Source organism: Carettochelys insculpta, chromosome 13, assembly GCF_033958435.1.
Source record: "Carettochelys insculpta isolate YL-2023 chromosome 13, ASM3395843v1, whole genome shotgun sequence".
Lineage (NCBI taxonomy): Eukaryota > Metazoa > Chordata > Testudines > Carettochelyidae > Carettochelys > Carettochelys insculpta.
The window spans coordinates 22,985,234-23,009,612 of NC_134149.1; the positions used below are offsets into that span (position 1 = coordinate 22,985,234).

The window sequence follows — 24,379 nt, forward strand, 5'->3', positions numbered from 1 at the left end:
CGCTCCGCTCTTCTTCCCGCTCCGTGTAAACCGGCCGACCGCGGCGCGTTAGAAGTGGGGCGAACCCGGGGTGTGTAGAGAGAAGAAAGGGACCTGCTACGCCCCCTTGGGGAAACCGCTTCCCACCCGCGGCTGCCGGCGGGGCGAGGGCCGCAAATGGCAGCGAATCCTGTCAAGGTATGAAGCGTGGAGTAGTTGCCTGAGGGGAGCGTTCAAGGAGCAGGTCCGCCTGGAGCTCTGTCCACCTTCGCTGCTGAAGCGGCGGCAGCTGGAGCTCTGGGCACCTCTGAAATACCGGGCCGCGGGGCACCTCGCCCCTTTGTACCCCTCCCCCGCCCTCCTGTTCCCGGTGGGGGAACCTGGCTGTGTGCCGAACAATGTCTTCCCTCTTCCTTTCCAGTCCCCTCCGCTGTTCCTTTCTATGCTGCCTCCGGTCTTCTCTATGTATTGTCTTCCAGACGGTGTCTGTACTAACCCCTCTGCCGGGCTTGGCTAAGGGCCGCCGCTACATAAGCACTGAACAAAAGAATCGCATGCAGCTTGTGCCTTTTCTTTGCACATGTTACTCTTTTAGAAATTGGGAGCCCGGCCCTTTCAAGAAGTAGGAGCTGGTAGTCAGGATGGACAGACAGAGCCATTAATTCATTTTTATGAGACTTAAGTATCGGTGTAGCCTGTCTGTGATGAGATGTAATTGTAACTATTTTTAAATGAGAATTTTAGTGTTTTTATTGTTTTTTTTAAATAAAAGGATTTTTTTTTATTTTTGGAAAGTCTCTACAAGTGCTTTCATGCCTCTCCTTGCACCAAAGAGTCAGTTTCATATAAAAACATTTTTTACACATTCAAAGGCATCAGAGAAAGGTACTTCCAGGAACTGCCACAGTGTTGCCAGCTGTGATGACTTTACCAGGGGGCTAGCAATATTTGTCTTTCTTAAAGCCTCAGCTCCTGGATTCAAGTGATTATGTGAGACTCAGCTTTCGTTTACCAACAAAAAAAATGTTTCTAGCTCTTATGGTTTCAAAGCAACACTTGAAAAAATTAATCTTAAAGGCTTAAATCATAAATCAAACAAAAAGTACTCAAATCATGTTAACTTTTAAAACCTGGCACATGAGTTTGAAAGCTGAGCTTGGTGACTCCGTTGCCATCTGACAGCTCTTTAGCGACAGATGTGCAATGAGTTACTAACTCTAAAACCAGTTCTTGATGGACAAGTGACACATCACAGTTAGAATGAGTTGTCTTCCTCACTGACAGTCTCAGCAGAAAGGACAAATATTGAAAGTTCCATAGACACCGAATGCCTTTCCTAACCCTAGGAGTGGCACCTGCAAGTCACAGCTGAGGCCCATTGTCAGGGATAGGGTGGGAGAATTTCAGCTATGTCTAGACTACAAGCTTGTGCCCACAGAAGATTTGTCAAGAGCAGATTCGTTGACAGAGTGCATGACCAGCCTGCTGATCTTGCAGAAGAGATCTGCCAGTAGGGAGCATTCTGTCACCATCCCTGTACACCTCATTCCCTGAGGAAGAACGGGTGTCTCAACAGAGGCTTTTTTTCCCCTGACATTTGGGCCGGTGTGGACAGGCCAAATGTCAGAAACGCCTCTCCTGACAGAACTGTCAGCAAAAGATATGCAAATTGCACCATGCATTTGTGTATCTTTTGCCAACAGTTCTCAGCAACCTAGACATAACCTTTGAATGGCTGTTGCCTGTGCTGTATAGATTTTGTTGCTAAAGAGGAATGAAGCCTTTTGTTTAGCCACATGATTTATATAGCACAGATAGCAGCTGTACAGGCTCTGGTATGGTGGTGTTGTCCACTCCACCACGCTTCTCAACCAGCCAAGGCCCAAATGTGAACACAACAGCAGAATGAAGGACACAGCAAATTATTTTTGCAAGAAACTTAAAATATAGTGAAACAACTTCCATCAGTGTAAATCAGTGGTTCCCAACCTGTTCAGTAACATGACACACTTCACAGAGACAATTCCGTGGCCCACCCGCTTTTTTCAGCTGAATCAATTGCTCATAGATGTCACATTCACTTACATTTACTACAGGTAAAGTCTTATTAGAGAGATTTGGAACATAGTAATGCATACAACAAGCTAAATAAGGAAGAAATGCATTGATGTTTCAAATCCCCTGCAGAATACACCATCTTAGACAGCAGCGCAGACACATTTTCAGAATCTACTTGATGCCACTGAAAGCAGCTCCCCTCCCCACCAGCCTGTTGGAACCAGGATGCAGTATTTAAATCATATCCCAGCACCAACAAGCTCCCACCATCACTCCTACTCCCTGCCATTGCAGGGAGTGGGGATGGGCTCCCTGCCAGCTCATTTGGGCCAGGAAGCAGCATTTCAGCTGCCTCCTGGCACAAATGGTGTCCTGTGGGGTTGGCATTCCACTCCCAATGGAGGAGGGGGAAACTGACAAACCCCACAACAGCAGGGACTCAGGCAGCCTTTCTCCTTAAGCCCTAGTGGGCATGATTGTCAATGCCCCCACCTCCTTGGCTCTGCAAAGAACCACAATGAGAAGAAATTAACGAAATTGCGTGGCACATTTAGATAATTCTCACAGCACACCTGTACGCTACGGGGCACTGGTTGAAAACCACTGGTATAAATAATTCCAGCCAAATGGAACAGAAGTTGGAAGCCTCCAGGCAGGCTGCCAAGCCTACTTCTGCTCCTCTAGCCCCTGTCCCAACAGCCGAGGCTGCATTCAGACCGCAGCTTGCCTGATCCAGCCCATGGGGCTCAGAACTTGAAACCCTCCACCTGACTGCAGGCCAGACGGCAGGGAGAGGAGCCCTGAGCCTCGGGGTCCAGCTCCAAACAAGCCGGAGTCTGGATCCAGACCCTGGGCTGGGAGTTCCCCACCCCTGGCATACCTAGTAACACTAGCAGCATAGCCTGTATTGTTATATTCTAGGCCTGTATGCAGGAATTTCTGGGGAGTGGTGTGACGTTTTTTGTAAATGTGCACCGCTCGCCACCACAGCGGGCCCTCACCTGCCCCCACCTCCAGCTGTCCAGTTGGCCTTGGCCCTGTCCTGCTCCCGCTACAGCCAGTTTGACCCTGCTCCTCCCAGCATCCCTGCTGCCAGTGACCACACCCATGTATACCCAGTCCCCTGGGTCCAGGTTATCTTACCTGGCTGCTGAGGCCCAGACTGTAGCTGAGTTGTCTCCATAGCCGGGACTGCTGGGGTCATGGCTGCAGTGGCAAGGCCACCCCATTTCAGCCCCCCACCCCACCCTTGCTAGGCCCAAATATCCCTCCACCCCTCCCTGCTCATCCCAAACACGAAGGACCTCCCCACCAACTCCACCCCCATTCAGCCTGAAGCTCCCCCTCCTCAGCCCAAGGACCCCCCACCCCACTTGGTAATCTTCCCCCTCTCATGCCTTGGTTAGGGGGGTGGGCAACAGGCGCAGCAGCTGCAGGGGATCACCTCCCCTCAGTCTCTTCCTGCTACACTCTCCACATGTCACTCCTCTGCTGCATCCAGACTTGCTATGGTTCCAGTCGCCCTAGAGAAGTGGGGCTAAGCTGTCCAGGAGGCAGGAGCATGTGGTGAGTGCTGGGGGTGGGGGCAGCAAGGTGAACCCCTGTGGCTGCCACCCACCACCTGGCCCCTGCCCCAGGTAATCCCCATCTGGGCTGGTCAGGGAGATGGCCAGAGGTCAGGGTGCGGGTGGAACTAGGGAAGGGACGTGGCGGTATTGTCCCTCTCACCACACACACTACGTACAGGCCTGTGTTCTCATTGAAAGTAGATGTGACTCAGAATTAAGAAAAGTTAGACTAAAGGATTTTAAAATCAAAGTATTTTCTATTAACCATGCCTGTTTTACCCTGTCTCTGCCTTTTACTGGTTTAAAATAATCATTAAACCAGGGAGGTTTAGGTTGGACATTAGGGAAAAAGTTCCTAACTGTCAGGGTGGTCAAACAGTGGAATAAATTGCCAAGGGACGTTGTGGAATCTCCATCGCTGGAGATATTTAAGAACAGGTTAGACAGATGTCTATCAGGGATGGTTTAGACAGTACTTGGTCCTGCCATTGGGGCAGGGGGCTGGACTCGATGGCCTCTCGAGGTCCCTTCCAGTCCTAGTGTTCTATGATTCTATGATTTGCTTCATAGTCGTAGTTTCTATTATGTTCGGTAGGACAACTGTTTATAATTCAGCATTTTTCTGCAGACTCTGCATTACAGCTCAAACTCCTGGGTTAGTAATCTTAATTTAAAGCAGGTATGTGCTTATTTCTGCCATGTTAAATATAACTTCTGTTCATCCTTTCACTGTACAGGCACGATGGTTTTATGACCCCAGGACCTTCATTTTCATAGAGTAGTTTGTTCCAGTACTTCCCAGAAACACAAACTAGCCAGGAAACAAGAGTGACAAGAGAAAGTTGCTTTTGATTAGCTGTGGAGGGACACCTAGTGGTTTTAGTTGGGTAACCTGACAATCAGCATTTCAGTAGCGCATTTTGCTGAGTTGTTGTTTGTAGGCTTAGTTCCATTGTGTTACAGCTGGTTATGATATGTATGCGCAAAAACAGAGATTTCAAAACCTGCTGGCAAGCTCCCCAGACTATCCAAACCCCACTCCCCAAAAGGATAACATTTACAAAGCTTCTGGGTTCTCATGGCTTTTGTATTTTATGTCTTTATCATTTGTGTAGCCATACCATGCTGTGAGTGCCTTTGCAGTGAGGGGTCCCTTTGTAAATAAAATGTGTTACAGTATTATTAACTCATAAGTATCAAAACAAAACACTATTTCACAACGAATATTACATTCCTGATAGATTTTTTTCAGGTTCAAATCACTCAGTTCGCCTTACCAGGCCTGTAAATCCTCCAGTCATTTCCTTAGCACTTTTTAGCCATTAAAATAAATGCTCTGTCATAATTTTCATAATTTTATGTATGTATGTGCAGGTTGTTAAAACAACGCAATCTGTCACCACCAGCTTAGCACAGCAGGCTTTTCACAAAGGTTAAGATTAAAAGAAATCTTTAATCGTTTTGAGCCAATATTAGAGAGCACAAATTCAAACTCTTCACAATGCTCATCAATCCCAAATATTGCAGCAACCAAAAAGGATCAGTTTGCAGCATTCTGATCAGGCTTTAGGAATAGAATTGCAGGATTTGTCGTCTATGCTCAAAAACAAAGATTTCAAAACCTGCTGTCAAGCTGCCTATGCCTACGCTACCCAAATTTCCCTTGCCTAAAGTTTCCAGACCTCCTCCAGACAGTCAGGTTTCTGCTGTCTACAGTATAGGTCTCTTCCAGCTGGGTCAACTTTTTCCATCAAAACTTTTTTTGTTTTGGCCAAAGCAAAACTTGGTGAACTGATTGCCATACCTTTGAGGAGTGTGCCTACATTGTCTAAGCCAGAGAGTAGATGTCTGGACTCCTGGGTTTAGACTCTGCTTCACTATGTGATCACAAGCCAATCACTCAATTGCTTATTCCTCAATTTTCCCTTCTGCAGAAGAGAACTAATAATACTTTGCAGAGGCATTGTGAAGCTTGTATCAGTTGTGAAGCCCTCTGAGCTCTCCAAATGAAAGATATGGGAAAAAGGCATAAGACTATTGCTAGTTAAAAGGTGGATTGTTGTCCCTAATGTACCAGACCCTCAGCTCACATTTTAGGGAATACCTCAGTTTGTTTTAGTTTAAGATTTCTCCAAACCGTGACTGGACCTCTTATAAACTAAAAAAATCAGACTAGAACTCTCCAGAATGGGTCTTTCGTGAGGTATCTAGGACTACAAGTTGGAGCAGAAGTAGCAGAGAACAGCTTCTCTCCGGTAGCTCAGCCCTTACATTATGGATGCTCTCTAGAAACTGGTTGTTAAAAATCAGAGGGAAGTGAAAAGTTCTCAGTTTTCTGGGCTTGGATTGGCTTTTCCGAGCAGTACCTATTTTATCCAAAAAGGTTAGCACATTTCTCTTGTCAGGTTTGGTATTGATTTTGCCTTTGTTTGGAAAACACATAATTGAATCCCCAAACTAGTCTTTTGTTGTTGAAGAGCCACCTACAATAGTTCTTTCTTGTTTACATACAGATGATCATTTCCCCAGAGACTTGACTTCTCTAGATCCCACACAGTTTGGAGGTAGGCCAAGATAGTGAGAACTGCGCCTAATCATGAAACTTACATTAATTAATATACATGTGCAGCTGTTAGTGGAGCCACCAGCTGATACTTGTTTGGTTTCATTACTTTGAAAATTGAATATTTTTCATCCAGTCAAGTATTAAGAAATTACATTTCACTTCAGGTTCTAACCCAGTCCAGGTCAGCAGGGACTGCAAGTCATTATCCTTTGACAGCTCTTCAGTGGTCTGCATGTTATGAGAGGATAGACACACACAGGAAGGTGTCCGCATAACAAAAACCATAGTATGCCCTCTTGTAGGCATTCTCCAGAGAGAAGCTAAGACCCAGTGGGTTATGGAGACTTACCTATGGTTACCTGTACACCTCAATAAGGAATGGCCATAAGTTTGCCTTCACCAGAGGTGGGAAAATTACCCAAAAAGTTACTTGAGTAAAAGTACAGCTGCTGTGGGGGAATGTACTTAAGTACAAGTCACTGGTGTCCCTCTGGGAAACTACTGAGTAAAAGTGTGCAAATGTCACATCTAGATTATACTCAAGTATCCAGAAGTGAGAGCAGCTTCACTTTTACTCAAATAACTTTTGGAGTACTTTTTCCACCTCTGCACCTCGGATATGCATGAACTGCTCATATTGACTTCAGTGGGAGTTATATGGAAGCAAAATAGGGTTGTGTATGTGTAATGGGTGTGGACTGATAATGTCCTGACTTTTGAACATTAAAAATTATCACCTTAATATTTGAATAATATTAGGTATTTAATTTCTCTGTTTAATTTTTGAAACAGACATGATTTTACTGATTTCACTCTATACCTCCACACTTGCACAAATGAGAGTGTGTGGGACTCCCTTGTGAACACATAACACAATGCTTGTAAAACTGATTGTACTAACATCAGTGTGATCTAATCTTCTTACCTATTATATTGCTATCCTGCCTGTCAAAGTGGTAGCTAAGCCCCAGTTAGTATGCATTTACATTATTCCGTAGTTTCATGTTGTAGAATACAGTAAAGTCGCAACATTAGCGAGTGCAACATTTGCAAATTCAATGCTTCCTCAGGGCTCTGGATGGGGAGTGCCAGCAGCCACGGCTTCCTGGGGGCTCCAGACCCACCCCCTGCATTCACAACAATCAATATCTGCAGGGGTTCTGTATATGGAACCTTCGCGAATGTTGCAACCCTACTGTAGTAATTTAACATCCAGATCTTTTGTAGCATTTTTCATCATCACATGTCAAAAGGTGGTAAGTATCATTATCCCCATTTGTATAGATAAGGAAGTGGAGGCACAGAGAATAGGAATGACTTGTCCATTTAGCAGAGCACTGGCAAATCTGAGGATAAAATCCAAGTTTCCTGAGTCTCCCGGCCAGTGTTTGTCCACTGGCCCACACTCCCTCCTTTGTTATAATATTGTTAGTTATTAAATTTAGAGTTACAAATAATGGAAATTAATGTACCGTTCTTACTGCATGTGCATAAAGCTGATTTTACAGCTCTTCTACTTGTCTTAATGATCCTAAACATCAACCTTTACTGGCGACTCAGAAACCTAGAAGATCTCAACTTGTTAAGATCAGCAATTTTTGAGAACTGTCCATGTAACTTTTTAAAAAACAAATGCAAAACAAAACCAACCTTAATGTCTTTGCAGCTGTGAAGGAGTTTTGCCTTTCCCTCCTACCTGCCTCCCAGGCCCAGCTGGACTCTTGGCGTCTGGAGCAACATAACATGTTTTGCAAACAAGACATGTTACTCCTCTGCAGGCAAGCCACGGGGGGGCTGTGTTGCTTAAACCAGGTGTTTTCCAAGAGTTCATGGTCAGGGCCTGGGAGGAACAATGTGCCCTCACTAGAGATAGATGTGCTAAGCTAGACGAATTATATCTGATTGCTTTTCTCATAATAACGTGCTCTCACTTAATTATAAAAGCTATGGGAATAATAAACTTAGGGCCTTCAGTCTTCCAGACTGTTGGTCCCCTGCTGTCAATTCTTTGTCTCATCCTTTGCGGCACCTCGCCTTCGGGACCTGTGAAAAGATACAACATTTACAACATCTGGCGCCCGAACAGGGACCCGAAAGCAAAAGGCGTCTACGAGACGATGGTGTAGCAGTGCCGGAGGGACTGAAGGTGATTTCCAGACTGGGTGAGTCGGACCTTCGGGATTTGGGCAGGGTAAGATGGGGAATTCCCCATCTTCTTACTCCTCTTACATTGAATTGCTTCAGACCTTATTGAGAAGCTCAGGAGTAAAAGTAAAACAAAGTACATTTCAGAAACTTTTTGATCTGGTCTGTAAACATTGTTATTGGTTTACCCCAACTGGAAAGAATGCTCTAAATTTAAAACAATGGAAGTTGGTTATGAAAGCTCTGCGCCGAGCACACCAACAAGGGGAAATTATTCCGTTCCCCGTTTGGTCCCTTTGCAATCTTGTAGTCCTTGCCTTAGAGCCGTTGCAGTCTGGCTCCGAAGAGGGTCACCCCCTCTCACCAGACTCCTTAGCGGAAACAGGAGTTAGACGCAGGGTCCCTAACGAAAACGGGGCTCTATCAGAGGAATCAGGAGACTCTAATGAAAAGGGACAAGGGGATCAACCTATTACGGAAGACGAGAGGACAGGGCGTTATGGAAGCTTTGGACAGATAAAAAATCTTAACGCTCGCGAAATATCATCAAGCATTTTCCCTGTCGGTGCTTATGTAGCTCGGCCGGAGCCTGATTTTCCTCCTCCTCCTCCTTCCCCTCTCCTCTTACCACCTACCAAGGAGGAAGGCCCCTCTGCACCTCCCCTTCCCTATTATGAGAAAAACAATCTCTTTGCGGAACCCCCGCAACAGACCGTTACAGAGCCTATAACTAATTTGATGAGGACGGTTCTGGCGGTCGGAGCCCACGAGGGTTTCGAATTATCCCCTTTGACCCTCTCGGCTTTTCCAGTTACCGTACAACAGGTCCCTCCGAATGAGCAATTCCCCCAAGGAGGAATTAATTATCACCATGAGCCATTAACCTTTTAAAATGCTAAAAGATCTGAAACAAGCGTGTGTCCAGTATGGTGTTAATTCCCCCTATACCTTTGGCCTGGTGCAAGGATTGAGCCAGGCCGAGAGATTGATCCCGTGGGATTGGGAAGTATTGGGATGCACCGTGCTGAACGGGGCTGAATTTTTACAGTTTAAGACCTGGTGGCATGATGAGGCCACTCTCCTAGCCAGACGAAACGCTAGTCAAAATCCCCCTGTGGCTATCACCTTGGAACAGCTCACCGGCGCCGGTCCATGGTTCGGCATCCAAGTACAGTTACAGTATAATGATGTCGCTATTGTCCAGGTTCGCCTTTGCTGTCTCAAGGCCTGGGAAAAGATTGCAAAGCCAGGGGAGAGTACCCCTTCTTTCGTAAAGGTAAAACAGAGTGCGCAAGAGCCTTACGTAGATTTTATAGCCCGCTTGAAAGGGGTTTTGGATAAGACAGTGTCCCAGCCCGAGCTTAAAGATCTGTTATTACAGATGCTTTCTTTTAATAATGCAAACGGGAAATGTCAGCGGACTTTAAAACCGCTGAAGGCTCGGGGGGCCACCTTGGATAAGTATATCAAAGCCTGCAACGATATAGGGTCAGATGTCTATAAGATGGATCTCTTAGCTGCCGCAATAAGGGGGACTGGCCCCTGTCAGTCTAACCAAAGTATGAAGTGTTTTGAATGCGGAAAAATCGGGCACATGAAAAGGGACTGCCGACAAAGGCAGGACAGACAAAAGAGAAATCAAAGTGCCACTCAAAACGTCAATTCCACTAATAACAATCCTACTAACAACCCCCCGGGGATATGTCCCAAATGTCAAAAGGGATGCCATTGGGCTAATCAGTGCCACTCCAGATATCACAAAAATGGCACCCCTTTGTTCCAGTCGGGAAACTTCCGAGCGGGCCCGACCTGGGGCCCGCAGGTAAACAATACGGGCAGCAGCTGCAGCTTCTTCCCGGTCAGCAGGGGCTCGGTGCAAACCGACTCTCAATTTCCGACCTCAAGCACGCCACTCACGGCAGCGCGGCCTTAGACATAGTCATTCCAGACAACATCCTGTTGCAGCCGGCTAGTGGCGTGCAAAAAATAAAAACCAATGTTTTTGGACCAATCCCAAAAGGGTCGGTCGGCCTTCTTTTGGGAAGAAGTAGTTTAACATCAAAAGGGGTAATAGTACATACTGGTGTCATTGATAGTGACTATGAGGGAGAGATTCTAGTTATGATGAGTGCAAACACTCCATATCAGCTGGAGGCTGGAGATAAAATTGCCCAGTTACTATTACTACCCTACCTTCAGGGGACGAAGCACCCAATAAAAAGGCAAGGGGGCTTCGGTAGCACCAGGAGGAGCGTGTATTGGCAAACCTATATTAGGGACCGTCGGCCTGAGATTATCATTAGCTTAAGCGGCAAAGAGTTCAGAGGTTTGGTGGACACGGGGGCTGATGTCTCCATCATATCAAAAAAGTTTTGGCCCTCGGCGTGGCCTTTACAGAAGGTCCCAACTGTCTTTACCGAAGTTGGGGTCATGACCGATGTCTACCAGAGCACCAATATCTTGCGGTGCCTAGGGCCCGATGGGCAAACAGCAACCTTGCAGCCCTTCGTGGCCAAGATAGCTATCAACCTATGGGGGAGAGATTTGTTAAATCAGTAGGAAGCATATGTCACCATTCCTTCTACCCCTACAACAACCCAGCCAATGGCAAATGCCATGGTATGCAGTTCTGCGAACACATTAGGGCAAACTAATCATAATGGATTAGGGTATCCAAATTTAGAGTAATGGCCGCTGCTCAAACTAGCTTCGCCCTGCCATTGAAGTGGCTGACTGACAGCCCAATATGGGTGGAGCAGTGGCCTCTATCCCAAGAAAAGCTAGAAGCTCTACAAACCCTAGTCGAGGAACAATTGGAAATGGGGCATATTGAGGAATCAACTAGCCCCTGGAACTCACCTGTCTTTCTTATTAAAAAGAAATCAGAAAAGTGGAGAATGCTTACTATCCTGCGAAGGGTTAACGGTGTTATTGCCCCTATGGGACCCCTACAGCCCGGGATGCCTTCACCGGTGATGATACCCGCCAATTGGCACATTATCATTATTGATCTGAAAGACTGTTTTGTTTTTTTTTTACCATTCAGCTACAACCACAAGACAGGGAAAAATTCGCATTCACCATTCCTGTCATCTATCATCATAAACCTACTCCTCAATATCAATGGAAAGTTCTGCCTCAAGGCATGCTTAACAGCCCTACCCTATGTCAATATTATGTTAGTCAGCCGTTACAACAACTCAGACGACAGTTTCCCCGAGCATTAATCATTCACTATATGGACGACATTCTGCTCTCTTCTCCATGTAAACTGGAGCTAAACAAAATATTTGAACGAGCAAGACAGGGTCTAGATGAATTTGGGCTGCAAATAGCCGAGAAGAAGGTACAAAAGGCTTCCCCATTTACTTATCTTGGCACTATTATACAAAGAAACACTGTAACTCCACAAAAGGTGCAGATTCGTAGGGACTCTTTAAATTCTCTGAACGATTTCCAAAAATTATTGGGGGATATTAACTGGCTTCGGCCTTCCCTTGGGATTCCAACTTATGCCCTTCAAAACCTGTTTGCCACGCTCCAGGGAAATCCTGATCTTGACAGTCCTCGAAAATTGTCCATTAAGGCAGAGGCTGAACTTAAATGTGTGGAGCAACATATCCACTCAGCGCAGTTACAACGCGTGCAGCCAACGCAGCCGGTTACGTTACTGGTGTTCCCCACTCCTCACAGTCCGTCAGGAGTTTTGGCTCAGCAGGATGCCGTATTAAAATGGATCTTCTTGCCAAATAAGGTGGCAAAGACTTTATCCACCTGCTTGGACAAGATTGCTGATGTAATCTATCGAGGGCGCTCCCGCTGTAAACAACTCACAGGATAGAACCCTCACTCAATTACAGTCCCTCTCACCCTAAATCAGATTAGCCAGAGTTTCGAAAACAACATGCAGTGGCAAATTAGCCTGTCCAATTATGTGGGGGGAATTAACAGCCATTATCCTAACGCCAAGCTGTTCGCTTTTCTCAAAAGGACCCCATTCATTTTACCTACCATAGTCAAACATCAACCCCTTGCCGATGCCGAAACGTTTTATACCGACACTAATGGCCCTGGTAAGGCCGGTTATACCGGCCCAATTACAAAGGTATGGCAAACCCCTTACAATTCCGTGCAAAAGGCTGAACTCGCTGCCGTCGTGCAGCTGCTTATCGATTATTCACGCCCTGTCAACATAGTCACTGACTCCCAATACGTTAAATTTACTGTTCGACATATAGAAACAGCTACCATTCTACCTTGCTCCGAATTGCATAAAATGTTTTTGCAATTGCAATCCCTTGTTAGATCTCGTATGCACCCTATCTTTATCACGCACATTCGCGCTCATTCCGGTCTGCCGGGACCAATAGCTTCAGGGAACCAACGCATTGATCAGCTATTGGTAGGCACCGCCCAGCAAGCAAGGGACTACCACTCCCTAACTCACATTAACACATCTGGCTTAACTCGCAAGTTTCACATCACCAAAAATCAAGCGCAGCAGATAGTGGCCCAATGCCCCACGTGTGGGCCTATTACTGCCCCTACCTTTCCCCCGGGAGTAAATCCCCGTGCACTCAATGCTAATGACTTGTGGCAAATGAACGTTACACATATCCCCTCTTTTGGAAAATTAAGCTTTGTGCACTCATCCATTAATACGCATTCCGGATTTTTATGGGCCACCCCACTAGCGGGGGAAACCACAAGTCGTGATTCAACACTTGTTAGAGGCGTTCAATATCCTGGGCGTCCCCAAACACATAAAAACAGATAATGGGCCTGCTTATACCTCACAGCGGTTTGCTGCATTCTTGGCACAGTGAACTATACAGCATACCACAGGTATTTCTTATAACCCTCAGGGTCAAGCGATCATTGAAAGAGCCCATAGAACGCTCAAAAACATGATAGAAAAACAAAAAGGGGGAATATGGACATCATATTTAGGAAAAGTAACACCAAGACAGCAGTTACATATGGCTCTCTTTACTCTTAATTTTTTAAATAGTTCCACAATAAATGATATGTCCGCTGCAGAAAAACACTGGTCTACAAACCAAAGAAAGAACTTGAATCAACCTATATACTGGAAAAATGATGAAGGACAATGGGTCCCGGGAACGATTAAGATCTGGGGCAGAGGGTTTGCTTGTATCTTTACAGATCTTGGAGAAACACGCTGGGTCCCGGCTCGACAAATCAAGCCGAGATATGACAACCCCCAAGCGAGCGAGGATGGCGCCCCCGTTTAATATCGTTCCCCCCGTGGAAGAAATGAGAACGCTGACCGTGGGAGAACGTGTTCGAACCCCACTGGCTCGAACGCATTGGACAACCCCACCTACCTGGGTACAGATTAAAACACTTTCTCAAGAAGCCGAGAAGGTGCTGATTGAGACCCAGAAGCCTAAGACGGCTCTTTTGCTGTTTCTGGCCATGCTGGCGGTACTGACCACAACTGTAAGTGCATCAACACAAAATTTCACATACTGGGCATATGTGCCTAACCCTCCCCTTAACCGCGCTATTCATTGGTTGGATCCTCCCACACCTGTTTAGGTTAATGACTCCCGATGGATGCCAGGGCCTTACGATAATCGAGGCTCGTTGGCCCCTTCGAAGGAGGGTATGCGAATTCCTAACTATACTGAGGGGTTGAGGGACATCCGATTTGCATTGGAAATGAGGGACATTGTCTAAAGACCCACGCCCAAGCCTGGTTGGCTATGATTCGAAACACAAGCAACAATTATCACTTATACCTCCTTGTAGCCCATACATTTAGTAGCTCGGGGCTGACAAATCAAACACCTCCTGATCTGCCTCCTTGTGTCCAACGAATGGCAGCTTATGTATCCGATTGGGTTCATTGGGAGCCCTGTCGAGGGGATACAGGCCGAGTTATACTTAATACTTCCTATGGAAGGGTCATAGATTGGAGCCCTGTTGGCTTGGCTCGGCGAAAGAATGCCGTGTTGGACCTCAGATGGCATAAGGCAAATAACAGTATACATACGAGCGCCCAAGGAAATATTGTCTGGCATGGAGGTGGTATGTCCCCTCCAGCCCCTCACTTGCCCTTTGGCCCCATCCATGACTCGTTATGGAAATTAGCCACAGCCTTGCAGCCTGTGCAAGCATGAAGAGGGATGTATACCAAAGGAAAAAACAATGCCTCCTCAAACGTCACATTTCATCTCAATTCTACCCATTATATCCAGGCTTGTGTTCGCATGCCGTATTTGATAATAATTGGCCCTGCAGTATGGAATGAGAGCAATTTCTCTGTCAGCTGTCATAACTGTTCCTTTTATACATGTATTAACCATTCTATTCCCTTTAACCATTCACGAAATAGGATGTATTTGTTAAAAGCATGGACTGAAGTATGGATTCCCGTTCAAATGCCTCGGTCTTGGCAGCGATCTCCTGAGATGTACTTTATCGACCAAGCAATAAGCAGAATTCTTAAAAGAGCCAAACGATTTATCGGTCTGCTGATTGCTGTGATTATGGGACTCATTGCCGTCACAGCCACGGCAACGGTAGCTGAAGTGGCTTTACATCAAACGATTCAAACCACCGAATTCGTACAAGAATGGCATGCTAATGCAGATAAACTTTGGACTTCCCAACGCCAAGTTGATAGCCAGCTAGCCTCTCAGATGGCCGATCTTCAGCAGGCTGTCATAATGCTTGGCGATCAGATAGTTAGCATGCAGAAACAACTAAAAATGCAATGTGATTGGAATGTATCCTCTTATTGTGTTACCCCTCTACCTTATAATGATACCCACTTCCCGTGGGCAAATGTAAGAAAGCACTTGTTGGGTCAAGGAAATTTGTCAATTAAAATACAACAATTACAGAACCAAATCTTTACCACTTTTGATAAAAAATTGAAACTGCTTTCTGGGTCAAACTTGCTGAATGGCATTGCAGATGGCCTAAGTTCTCTAAATCCACTCAAACATATAAAGATATTGGAAGGCTCAGCCTTATTATTGTTAAGCCTAATTTTGATTCTTTTGCTTTTGCTTTATATAGTCTAAAGGAAAGGAAGAAATCGATCCTCCGCAAACAAACAGCAATCTGCCGTTTTTGCCCTAATGCTGCATAGAATAGCAAGAAAATAAAAAGGGGGAGATGAAGGAGTTTTGCCTTTCCCTCCTACCTGCCTCCCAGGCCCAGCTGGACTCTTGGCGTCTGGAGCAACATAACATGTTTTGCAAACAAGACATGTTACTCCTCTGCAGGCAAGCCACGGGGGGGGCTGTGTTGCTTAAACCAGATGTTTTCCAAGAGTTCATGGTCAGGGCCTGGGAGGAACAATGTGCCCTCACTAGAGATAGATGTGCTAAGCTAGACAAATTATATCTGATTGCTTTTCTCATAATAATGTGCTCTCACTTAATTATAAAAGCTATGGGAATAATAAACTTAGGGCCTTCGGTCTTCCAGACTGTTGGTCCCCTGCTGTCAATTGTTTGTCTCATCCTTTGCGGCACCTCGCCTTCGGGACCTGTGAAAAGATACAACATCTACAACACAGCTGAAAAAGGCTATTTTATTCACACTCAAATAATTCAGAATACTGGATGACCAGATTTGACTCAAACTTCGCAACCAAAGTCACATTTGGCTAAGACTAACCATGGAAAATTGCACTCAATCTTTATTAGGGAAGTTCTGCTCATGTAGAACCAAGGGGGCTGGAATGCCTTCTAGGGTTTTATACCTCACCTGTTATTGTAATATCGGACAGCTAATAAACGTCTGAAGGAAACTGGCTCAAGGAGTCAACAGACCAACACTGAAGTACGCTAAGGATCTGACCAGCGGTGCTTGCTGATAATTAGACAGTGCTAAAAAACAGGGGAAACGGCCACCTAGCATGTTATGTGAGTAGTGACTATAATGCAAGTTCCTGATGTTCAGCATTGGATTACAAACTACTTCTATCTCCTTACCTGAAGCATTATCATGAAGGGAGCAAAACACAACAAGGTACCAGATTTCTAAAGGCATATAAGTCCTAACTCCCATCTTGTGAGGCCTTAATCTTCCAACTACCTGGCTACATCAGATATTATTGTTAAGAGCCTACTACACCCTATACATGAAAATCTTGGCTAGAAGAAAGGAAATGTCATGTGTTCCTATTAGCAACATTTTCTCAGGAATTTGCTTGGCCTTAACAGCAAGTTGAAATATGCTTCTGCTAGGTGTCTCTCCTGGCAGCCATTGGTATTAACAGAGTTCAAAATATGAACTCATCTTTGTTAGTGGCTCTTCAGCAGTAGCTTGGCTGCAGTTGGTTTACAGTGTGCAAAAAGAACCTAAAGCTCATGACACAGTATTTAAGACCAGTACTTCAGTGTACTAACTGAAGTCAGGAACTGGGTGAGTGAGTTATATCTTAAGTCCTTAACTCCTCTAACTCAACAACAGGCTGCTTCATAAAATCTAGAAATGGGCAAGGCCTGTTAGACCATGCAGCCCATATCCTGTCCAGCAGCATACAACTTCCCTACAATACATTTTCTAGGGTTTTTGTCCTGTCTCATTTTAAATATGCCAAGCAGTGAAGCTCCTAATGCTTCCCCCGGGAGACCCATTCACAGTCTAATAGATGTTGAGTAATAGATTCCATAACTCTTGAAATAACAGTTAGATTGTAAGCCTATAAATAATGCAAAACATTGTTCTGTTCCTGTGTGCAGTTTGCAAACAAATATAATCTTACTGATGTCCACTACAGAGGGACATTTTACACAATACTTCAGTGAAGACGAGGAGCAAGTGAAGTACTTTTTATCTTACAGAAAACATAAGTCAGGGAAAGTGAAGAGACCTGCTATGCTTCCTGAGGATCTGATGGCATCATAAACCACTCTTGTGGATACCATGGCGATTTGTATGCATAGGTATCTTGAGAGCTTTCAGTTGTGTCTATCTTACCTGGTATTTAATTAGCACTGAAGTTTGGGTTACAACTGTAATACTACATGAACTGCATAGGAGATCCTACCCAATCCTGACACCGAATAAAAGCCCTAAGAATCAAGACATTAATTGCCAGGTAAGCACACAAACCTCTAAACCTCTGAATGTGACTGGAGAATGGTGACATGTAGTGGTTAGGAATCTAAGGGGAGTGGCCCCCTGCTGATTTGGCACTGATATTCTCTCTTACTTTATACCACTTAAGGAATATGTATATTAAAACACAGCACAGCATTACCTAAACTCATTCATTCCTTGGCTCTTTATTATTATGTATATAATATGCCACATACTGCATGAACATCTGAAGGGTTAAATACTGTCTCACTGTACTAATTTAAAGGCATCAATACAAAGTCAAGTGTATAGCAACCACCTGCTGTTTGCACCATCTGCTATTAAGAATGCAATGGGTGTCTGCATATAATAGCAGCTCTGAGCATTTAGCTATTTAACATGTTTCCAAAAGCATCGTTCACCTTCAGCCCAGGAGGAACCAGCTAGGCAACTAGTCTTGTTTATGAAGCAGTTAGGAAATCGCCTCATGACAACATTTTGCAACAGTATCTTCTACCTCATACACTTGGCAGCTGTTAGTACATGTAGCAGGGAGGGTGCAGTTTGAGCTTAATAAGGCCACAGTGCCTGATTACACACACTTCAAAGCTTCATGAAATACAGCATACAGTGGATGATAATACGTATCACCAAACTACTTAGACGGCAAGATCTTTGGGGTAGGGACTTTGTGGTCTCTGTTTGTATAGTGTCTAACACAATGAGGTTCCAGGGGCTACCACAGTAAACAATAATCTGCCAGGTAGTTTTCTATTAAATTTTTTTCATCTGTCTGTGTCCTCTTTACAGCTCACAGAATAATTTGGTAGTCTTACTGCCATGCCCTCTTTTTTCCCCCACTGCCTTCCTACTATTTTATTACCCAGCCTCATTGTGGCCTGTCTACAGTAAGTTTGGGATCACCCTAGGATATATATTGTGCTATTGTATTTGGGGAGATACCCAGCACATTTGGGCACACTTAAAATAATGTATAATGTGCAGGCAACATTTTTGTTTTTCACTTACTTGAGGTCCTAAGACACAGTATTCTTAGTGCAAAAGCAAGCCCAATCCGAAAGCATTGCTGGTACAAATGTACACTCAAAGGAGCACTTTAGCATGGACATGCAAGTTATGTTATTGGTGTGCTGGTGGTGAATATGCCAGGTTTCTCATTCACAGCCAAGGCCAGAGAGAACAGACTTTACTGTTGTAAATTGTGACTCCATATATAGTGTAATTGGACTTGGTGCAGAATGCCAATCTGTGCTAAAATATCCTCCTCCTATTTGTCTGTCAGTCCTCATCTCCCTTCACCTCTCATGGCCCACTTGTGTGTGTCATTCACCTCTTGTGCCTTCTAGATTTTGGGTTTTGGATTGGACTTAGCTGTTTTTATACAGCCACAAGTTGAGTGGTTGGGTGATACAAAACATTAAAGGCTTTATTGTTGGAGTCCAGCATCTAAAAACAATTGCATCACAGCTAACAGTAAACACTTCCACCACAAGCAAAACAGTTGCATGCTTGTGCCAACAGAGCTTCTACCAGCCTGGCTGGAGGTAGGGTAGGAGGCACAATGGGAGTGTGGTAATAGACTTGTTTGTAGTCTCAAAAACATTTCCTGCTGGTTCAGGTCTGGTCTGAAGCCTAGAGAGCTCTTTATATTATCAGAACTGCTTGTCCAATGCCATGTACTCTGCACCTGCCTGCCTGTCAGGGTACATTTACACTGGAGTAATTTCTAGCTATGGTAGGGTATCCATGCCCGTGCTGATAGCACCAGCACCTAAAGAAGCATACCCAGAGCTACACAGGAGACTAGCCACTGAGTCCATATCTATACTTTCAGATAAGATAGTACTTGGGGTGTTTCGCCCTTCCCAGGGCTTGCACAGTCACAGCTACACTTCTATTTTTACCACAGTAGCTCAGTCAAAGCGAGTACACATATGTCTACCTGAGCTCAAAATCACCTCTATTCCTCCAGCACCGTAGTAAACATCACCTCAAACAGCCATGGTACACAGCTCTTCTTGGCATCTCTCATTATGATGATGATCCAGTACGTTCGTCTTAAGTCTCCATTTTCCAGCAGTTCAGTCCTCAGCCATCAAAGTTTTTACCAGTGCTGCACATAACATGTAGCACATCTTAAATGCATTACCCAATCCTCACACCACCACTGTGACCCAGGGAACCTGGACACATCTACACAAGGAGCACTTTGCTGATATAGTTATACTCTACTGGCAAAGCGGCCCTGGAGGGCACATAACTCTTCTCATCGCCAGCACGTCTCCTCATTCCAGCTTACATGCTGAAGCAAAAAAACTATAATAGTAAAAGTGCAGTTTGGCCAATATAACTAGGTTCATGCTAGGGGATTTTAGCAGCATAGCATGTAGGTCACATCACACTTCTTCACACTCCTGACCAACACAGCTATGCTAGCAGAAGTTAGTAGTGTAGATGTGTCAATGGAGTCTGCTCTCGGCTTTGCCACGGCCTTGACAAGTGCCCTGGGCATTAGTGTTATTCCTATTTTCACAGGTAGAGATGAGGCACAAAGGCCGTGTCTACACATGAGCTTCAGATGAGCTCATGGGAATAAGGGGTCTTCGAAGTAGGTGGCGTCCTTTCGAAAAGGAGCCCCGTCTGGACGCGCCGCGCGGCAGCAAGGCGCATCAATTTCGAAGCGCCGCGGCAGCCCGCATGCTAATGAAGCGCTGAATATGCATTTCAGCGCTTCATTAGTAAACTTCGAAATGGCCATTTGCGTGGCCATTTCGAAGTTTGGGGCACGTGTAGACGTAGCTAAAGAGGTTAAGTGGTGTGGCTAAGGTTGCAAAAAGAATCACTGTAAGAGACACAGTGAGAACTTTTAAATATCTCTATCCCATGCTCAGACTGTTAGACTATGCTGTTCTTGCTGCATGAGCTTGTAAAGTATGTCTGTGTATATGTAAATATATAATGTATACACACACACACGCATATATATATTGTAGACACTCAAATTAACCACTGCAACTGGGTTTCCAATAAATATACCCCTTTTTTCTCTTAACCAGCAGACTAACTTTTATGAATATATTTCTTATTTGTAATGGTTTAAACACATTTCATCCTATGCCTGTGCACAACTGGTCAGAAGGTGATTGACTTTCTTCTTTGGCTGGCTGAAGCTTTTTAAACAAGAGACTAATTAATGACAAACAAATACAGAGGTAGGGCATAGGAATGCTGCATACATTTGTTCATGCACCAGTAGCTTTGCTCACAGGCAAATTGAGGCAGTTGTATGAGTAGTACCCAGCATGTAAGCAAAAACCTTTTAGTGAATAAGAGGCCTGAATGAGATTAAATCAAAGAGCTATCTGGAGTTGAGGTGAATGTTTCTGAACACTTGCTTTGTAGACTTGAGCCTCTCTAACATTTAAGCCTGGATATTTGAGTTCTCAGCCTAAGTCATGTTCCCCAGTGATATTGTGCCAGATGTGGGCTTACATATAGCACCGAAAGGGCTTCCTGTCTCTTCCACTAACAATGAAATAGTATTTTACCACACAGGCCTGAATAGTTTAATCACAACAACGTATCTTTCTAACACTGCAGATTTGTATGCAACAGGAACAGTGCAGATGAAAATTCCCTCCACTTAATCCTGCCTTGAAACATCTTTAAACTGAAGATTAAATTATGCGTTTCAGTCTTTAAAGTGTTAGGCTATGTCTACACTAGAAGGTTTTGTCAACAAAACCAGGGGAGCATCCAGATTCCCAAAGTGTTCCGTTGACAGTGAATCGACAGAACGCAGCACTTTTGTCAATATTTTTATCGTGCTCCCCACAAGGCATAATGCCTCTGTCAACAGAGATTTATTGATAGAAAGCCAGCGTGGACGTTCCAGGGGGCCCTCTGTTGACAGACAGGGCTTCCAGGACATTGGGCAGCCCTGTCTGCTGTGCTTCCGATGAGCCGTTTTGTCGTTCTGTCAATGGAGCAGATCGCTCTTGCAATTTGGCCACAACCTGTTGACAGAAGTTTTGTCAGAAGATACTTCTGTCGACAAAGTGCTGTAATCTAGACACAGGCTGTGATATGAGAGGGGAGGAGGACAGAGGAGACTGCATAGAAAACAAAGCCTTTTGGCTGTAAGCCACCATTTTCAAACCTAGCTCAGGACTGGAGGGTGCTACCAGTTGATGGCTGTTTTGTGGACTATTATTACTGTCTATATTTTACTGAGCATTTGCTCAGTACTGTACAAGATACAGAAGACAATACATCACAGCCCTACCTAGTGGGCTAGTTATTGGCTACATCAGATACCAATTAGCCCGATTTAGCAGTCGCAGTAGAGGCCAAAGATTGAAGAGGCCATCTTTCCCCCCCACTCTCCCACAACCCCATGGGAATTACTAAGAATGAGAAACATTAGCAAGGAAGGGTATGAAAGTTTTTGCTGCTGTTTTCCATCCACTTTGCCACAATACTCTTTATAGAGAACTCAGAGGGCTCCAATATCCAGGTGTGAAACTTCACCAGCTCCGAGTTCACCCCCACGGAATTCTGATGTCCATCACAAGGCTTACTGTGCCTCTTAGTCCCAGCTCTGAAAGGCTGGTGTGCACTATTATAGCTTCCCAGAAAAGCGATTTAAAAAACAAAACAAAACCGAATAACTAGATGCAGTTAAAGCCACAGAGTAAAACCCACCGCTCTTTACCCTGTCCTTTCCCCTGTAGAAGTAGGAGAGAAAACCAGCTTCCCTTTCAGGTTCCGGTATAGCCATACAGAATTTTTGGATTTGATTGTCACCAATAAGAAGGTGAAAGAGGATTTGGCTATGAGTATAAAATCAAAAGGATATATAAAACTTAAACCAGAACTTTTTTCTCAAACAACATTCTCCTGTCTTTTCAGCACACTGCTAGGGGCAAATTCTTTTCCATCTTCATGTACTATTATTACCTTTAACCTTTTTCTTTAGGTTGTTTTAATAAAGGCAAAGCTGCCTCTTGGAGATGTATTTTTACACACACACACACACACACACACACACACACACACACACACACACACACACACACACACACACACACACACACACACACACACACACACACACACACACACACACAGAGTGACAACTGAATCCTGCTTCCCACGTACTGCATAACTACTACTCCACGAAGGCTTTTTATCTTGATGATCAACACATTGCACCAAGCTTTGTCTTCTCAATTGTTGCTCTGATCTTCCTTTAAGATTGATGTTTGAGGTAGTTCACTAGCACAGGTGGGATCTCTAGTTCATCTATGGCACTTGCACTGTTGGTCATTTTCAGCAGCTTCCTGACAGCCAGCCTAGACTGAGACATCAAGGATTTCGGATGAACTACATAAGAAGGGAGAAAAACAGACTGTAAACTTTCAGGACATTTAAAACCTTCTACCTTAAGCAAAGAGAGCACCTAGAATGAGTGTGTCTCACAACGCTCTCCTCATGCACTGCATTACATATGCTGCTTGGCTTATGACCAGCTGTAAAGTGGCTGGCAAATGCAACGTTTGACATGACTAAATTGCATTGCAGTGGCACCTGGAGCCATAGCAATGGGCGCATCATGGAGGATGTTACCATTTCACAGTGTCATTCCTGAAGGGAGATGGCTTGCATGGGTCAGTAATGCAGACTGCCTGGCTCTGTGTGGTGAATGTTAATAAACTAGAGCAATCTAGGAGCATCCGTGAGAATGGCGTTTTCCTCTCGATGGGCAAAGTTCAAATAACTACTGGGATACAGCCTTTGGCCACATTCTCTCCATCTCTTGCTCCCGGTCAAACACGTAGAAGCTCACTGGGGCTTTTGCCTGGCATTAAAGCACTGCACCTACATGTCATTACATACGCAGCAGGCAGCTTGTTCTGGAAACAATCTTCGAGTTCCAGCTTTTCCCCTGCCAGTTCTTCCTGAATGGCAGGGGCATGGGACAAGTTCCTTGCTGTGGCTGAGCTATTCAACAGGTTAAACCATAAGCTTTGCTGCAGGGGTTTCATCAGGGCTGGACCTGGCAACAGAGGGAGATGGGGGCAAAGGGGCAACTGCACTGGGGCCCAGTGATTCAAAGGGGCTTGGAGCTCCCAGCCGCTGCCACTGTGTCAGCCTCAAACCCTGCACCCTTTGAATTGCCACCAGAGCAGCACTCCTCATGGCTCTGAAAGTTTGGGGATGGGGCATGCCACAGTCTGGGCAGTGCTAGGGGCTGACTGCCCAAGGCACCACCCCTTTCGGAGCGTAGAGCTGACCCCACTCTTTGCCACAGGGCCCATGGTGGCTACCAGCCTCACTGGCTGCATTTAATCTACTCTCCCTCTAGTAAGCGTGCAGCTCTGCTGGACAAGAACAACAATGGGAGAATCAGCCACCAGCTGCGCTTTACCACTGGTGTCACCTTATTCTGCTGACAGCCTGTTAGGCTGGTATACATACCCAAGCTCTGTCTATGCAAATATCGCATGGTTGCTACCAGTAGTGGAGCTGCACCGGTGACAAATTCTGTTCAGTGCACTGTGAGGAAAACATCTAACTTCATCTTCTCCGGTCTCTATCCATCTTTTCCCCACTCCTGTCTTGTGTCCCTCTCTTTCCACCTTCTCTTTCAGATTCCAAAAGACCAAACTACTCCCTGTCCCTATGCACATTTCTACTCCTCCTTCTGCACCATCCATCTCCACCCCACTCCCCCTCCCCACAAGACACTGATTCAACAGCTGCACCACACTGGGGAACAGGTACCGTGATCTCAGCACTTTGGCAACAGACCATAACTGGAGGGGGATGGGGAAGAGAATCTGGACCATACCAACTTCCATCATCTTCTTTTCCCTCAAGACTGCAGTGATAGTTTCCTGCAGGCCATTCAGTGGGGTTGTGGCAGGTCAGATTTTCAGACCAAGCTACATCACCGGGGCAGGGGTAGAAGATA

General features: G+C 45.2%; 2 protein-coding genes across 12 annotated transcripts in view; one reads left to right on the forward strand and one right to left on the reverse strand.

Annotated features, from left to right (window-relative positions):
- On the forward strand, positions 1 to 22,532 carry LOC142020428 (uncharacterized). Of its 10 annotated transcripts, XM_075008239.1 has the most exons (5): positions 3 to 177; positions 8,146 to 8,333; positions 13,328 to 13,779; positions 13,879 to 13,945; positions 14,678 to 22,532. In XM_075008239.1, exons 3-5 carry the CDS (start codon positions 13,414 to 13,416, stop codon positions 14,689 to 14,691), a joined length of 447 nt encoding a protein of 148 aa, XP_074864340.1. In that variant the 5' UTR covers positions 3 to 177; positions 8,146 to 8,333; positions 13,328 to 13,413; the 3' UTR covers positions 14,692 to 22,532. The 10 variants fall into 9 exon arrangements, 4 of the variants coding, with proteins under 4 accessions (XP_074864340.1, XP_074864338.1, XP_074864341.1 ...); XR_012647399.1 differs by adding an exon at positions 7,838 to 7,949 and having other exon boundaries at positions 1 to 177; positions 13,483 to 22,532; XM_075008237.1 differs by having other exon boundaries at positions 5 to 177; positions 13,879 to 22,532.
- ASB12 (ankyrin repeat and SOCS box containing 12) overlaps positions 22,421 to 24,379 on the reverse strand; it is a 7,856-nt gene continuing 5,897 nt past the window's right edge. For both annotated transcript variants that reach the window (XM_075008242.1, XM_075008243.1), the window contains exon 3: positions 22,421 to 22,788. In XM_075008242.1, coding sequence (XP_074864343.1) covers positions 22,655 to 22,788 — 134 coding nt within the window. In that variant the 3' untranslated portion in view covers positions 22,421 to 22,654. The remainder of the gene's footprint in view (positions 22,789 to 24,379) is intronic.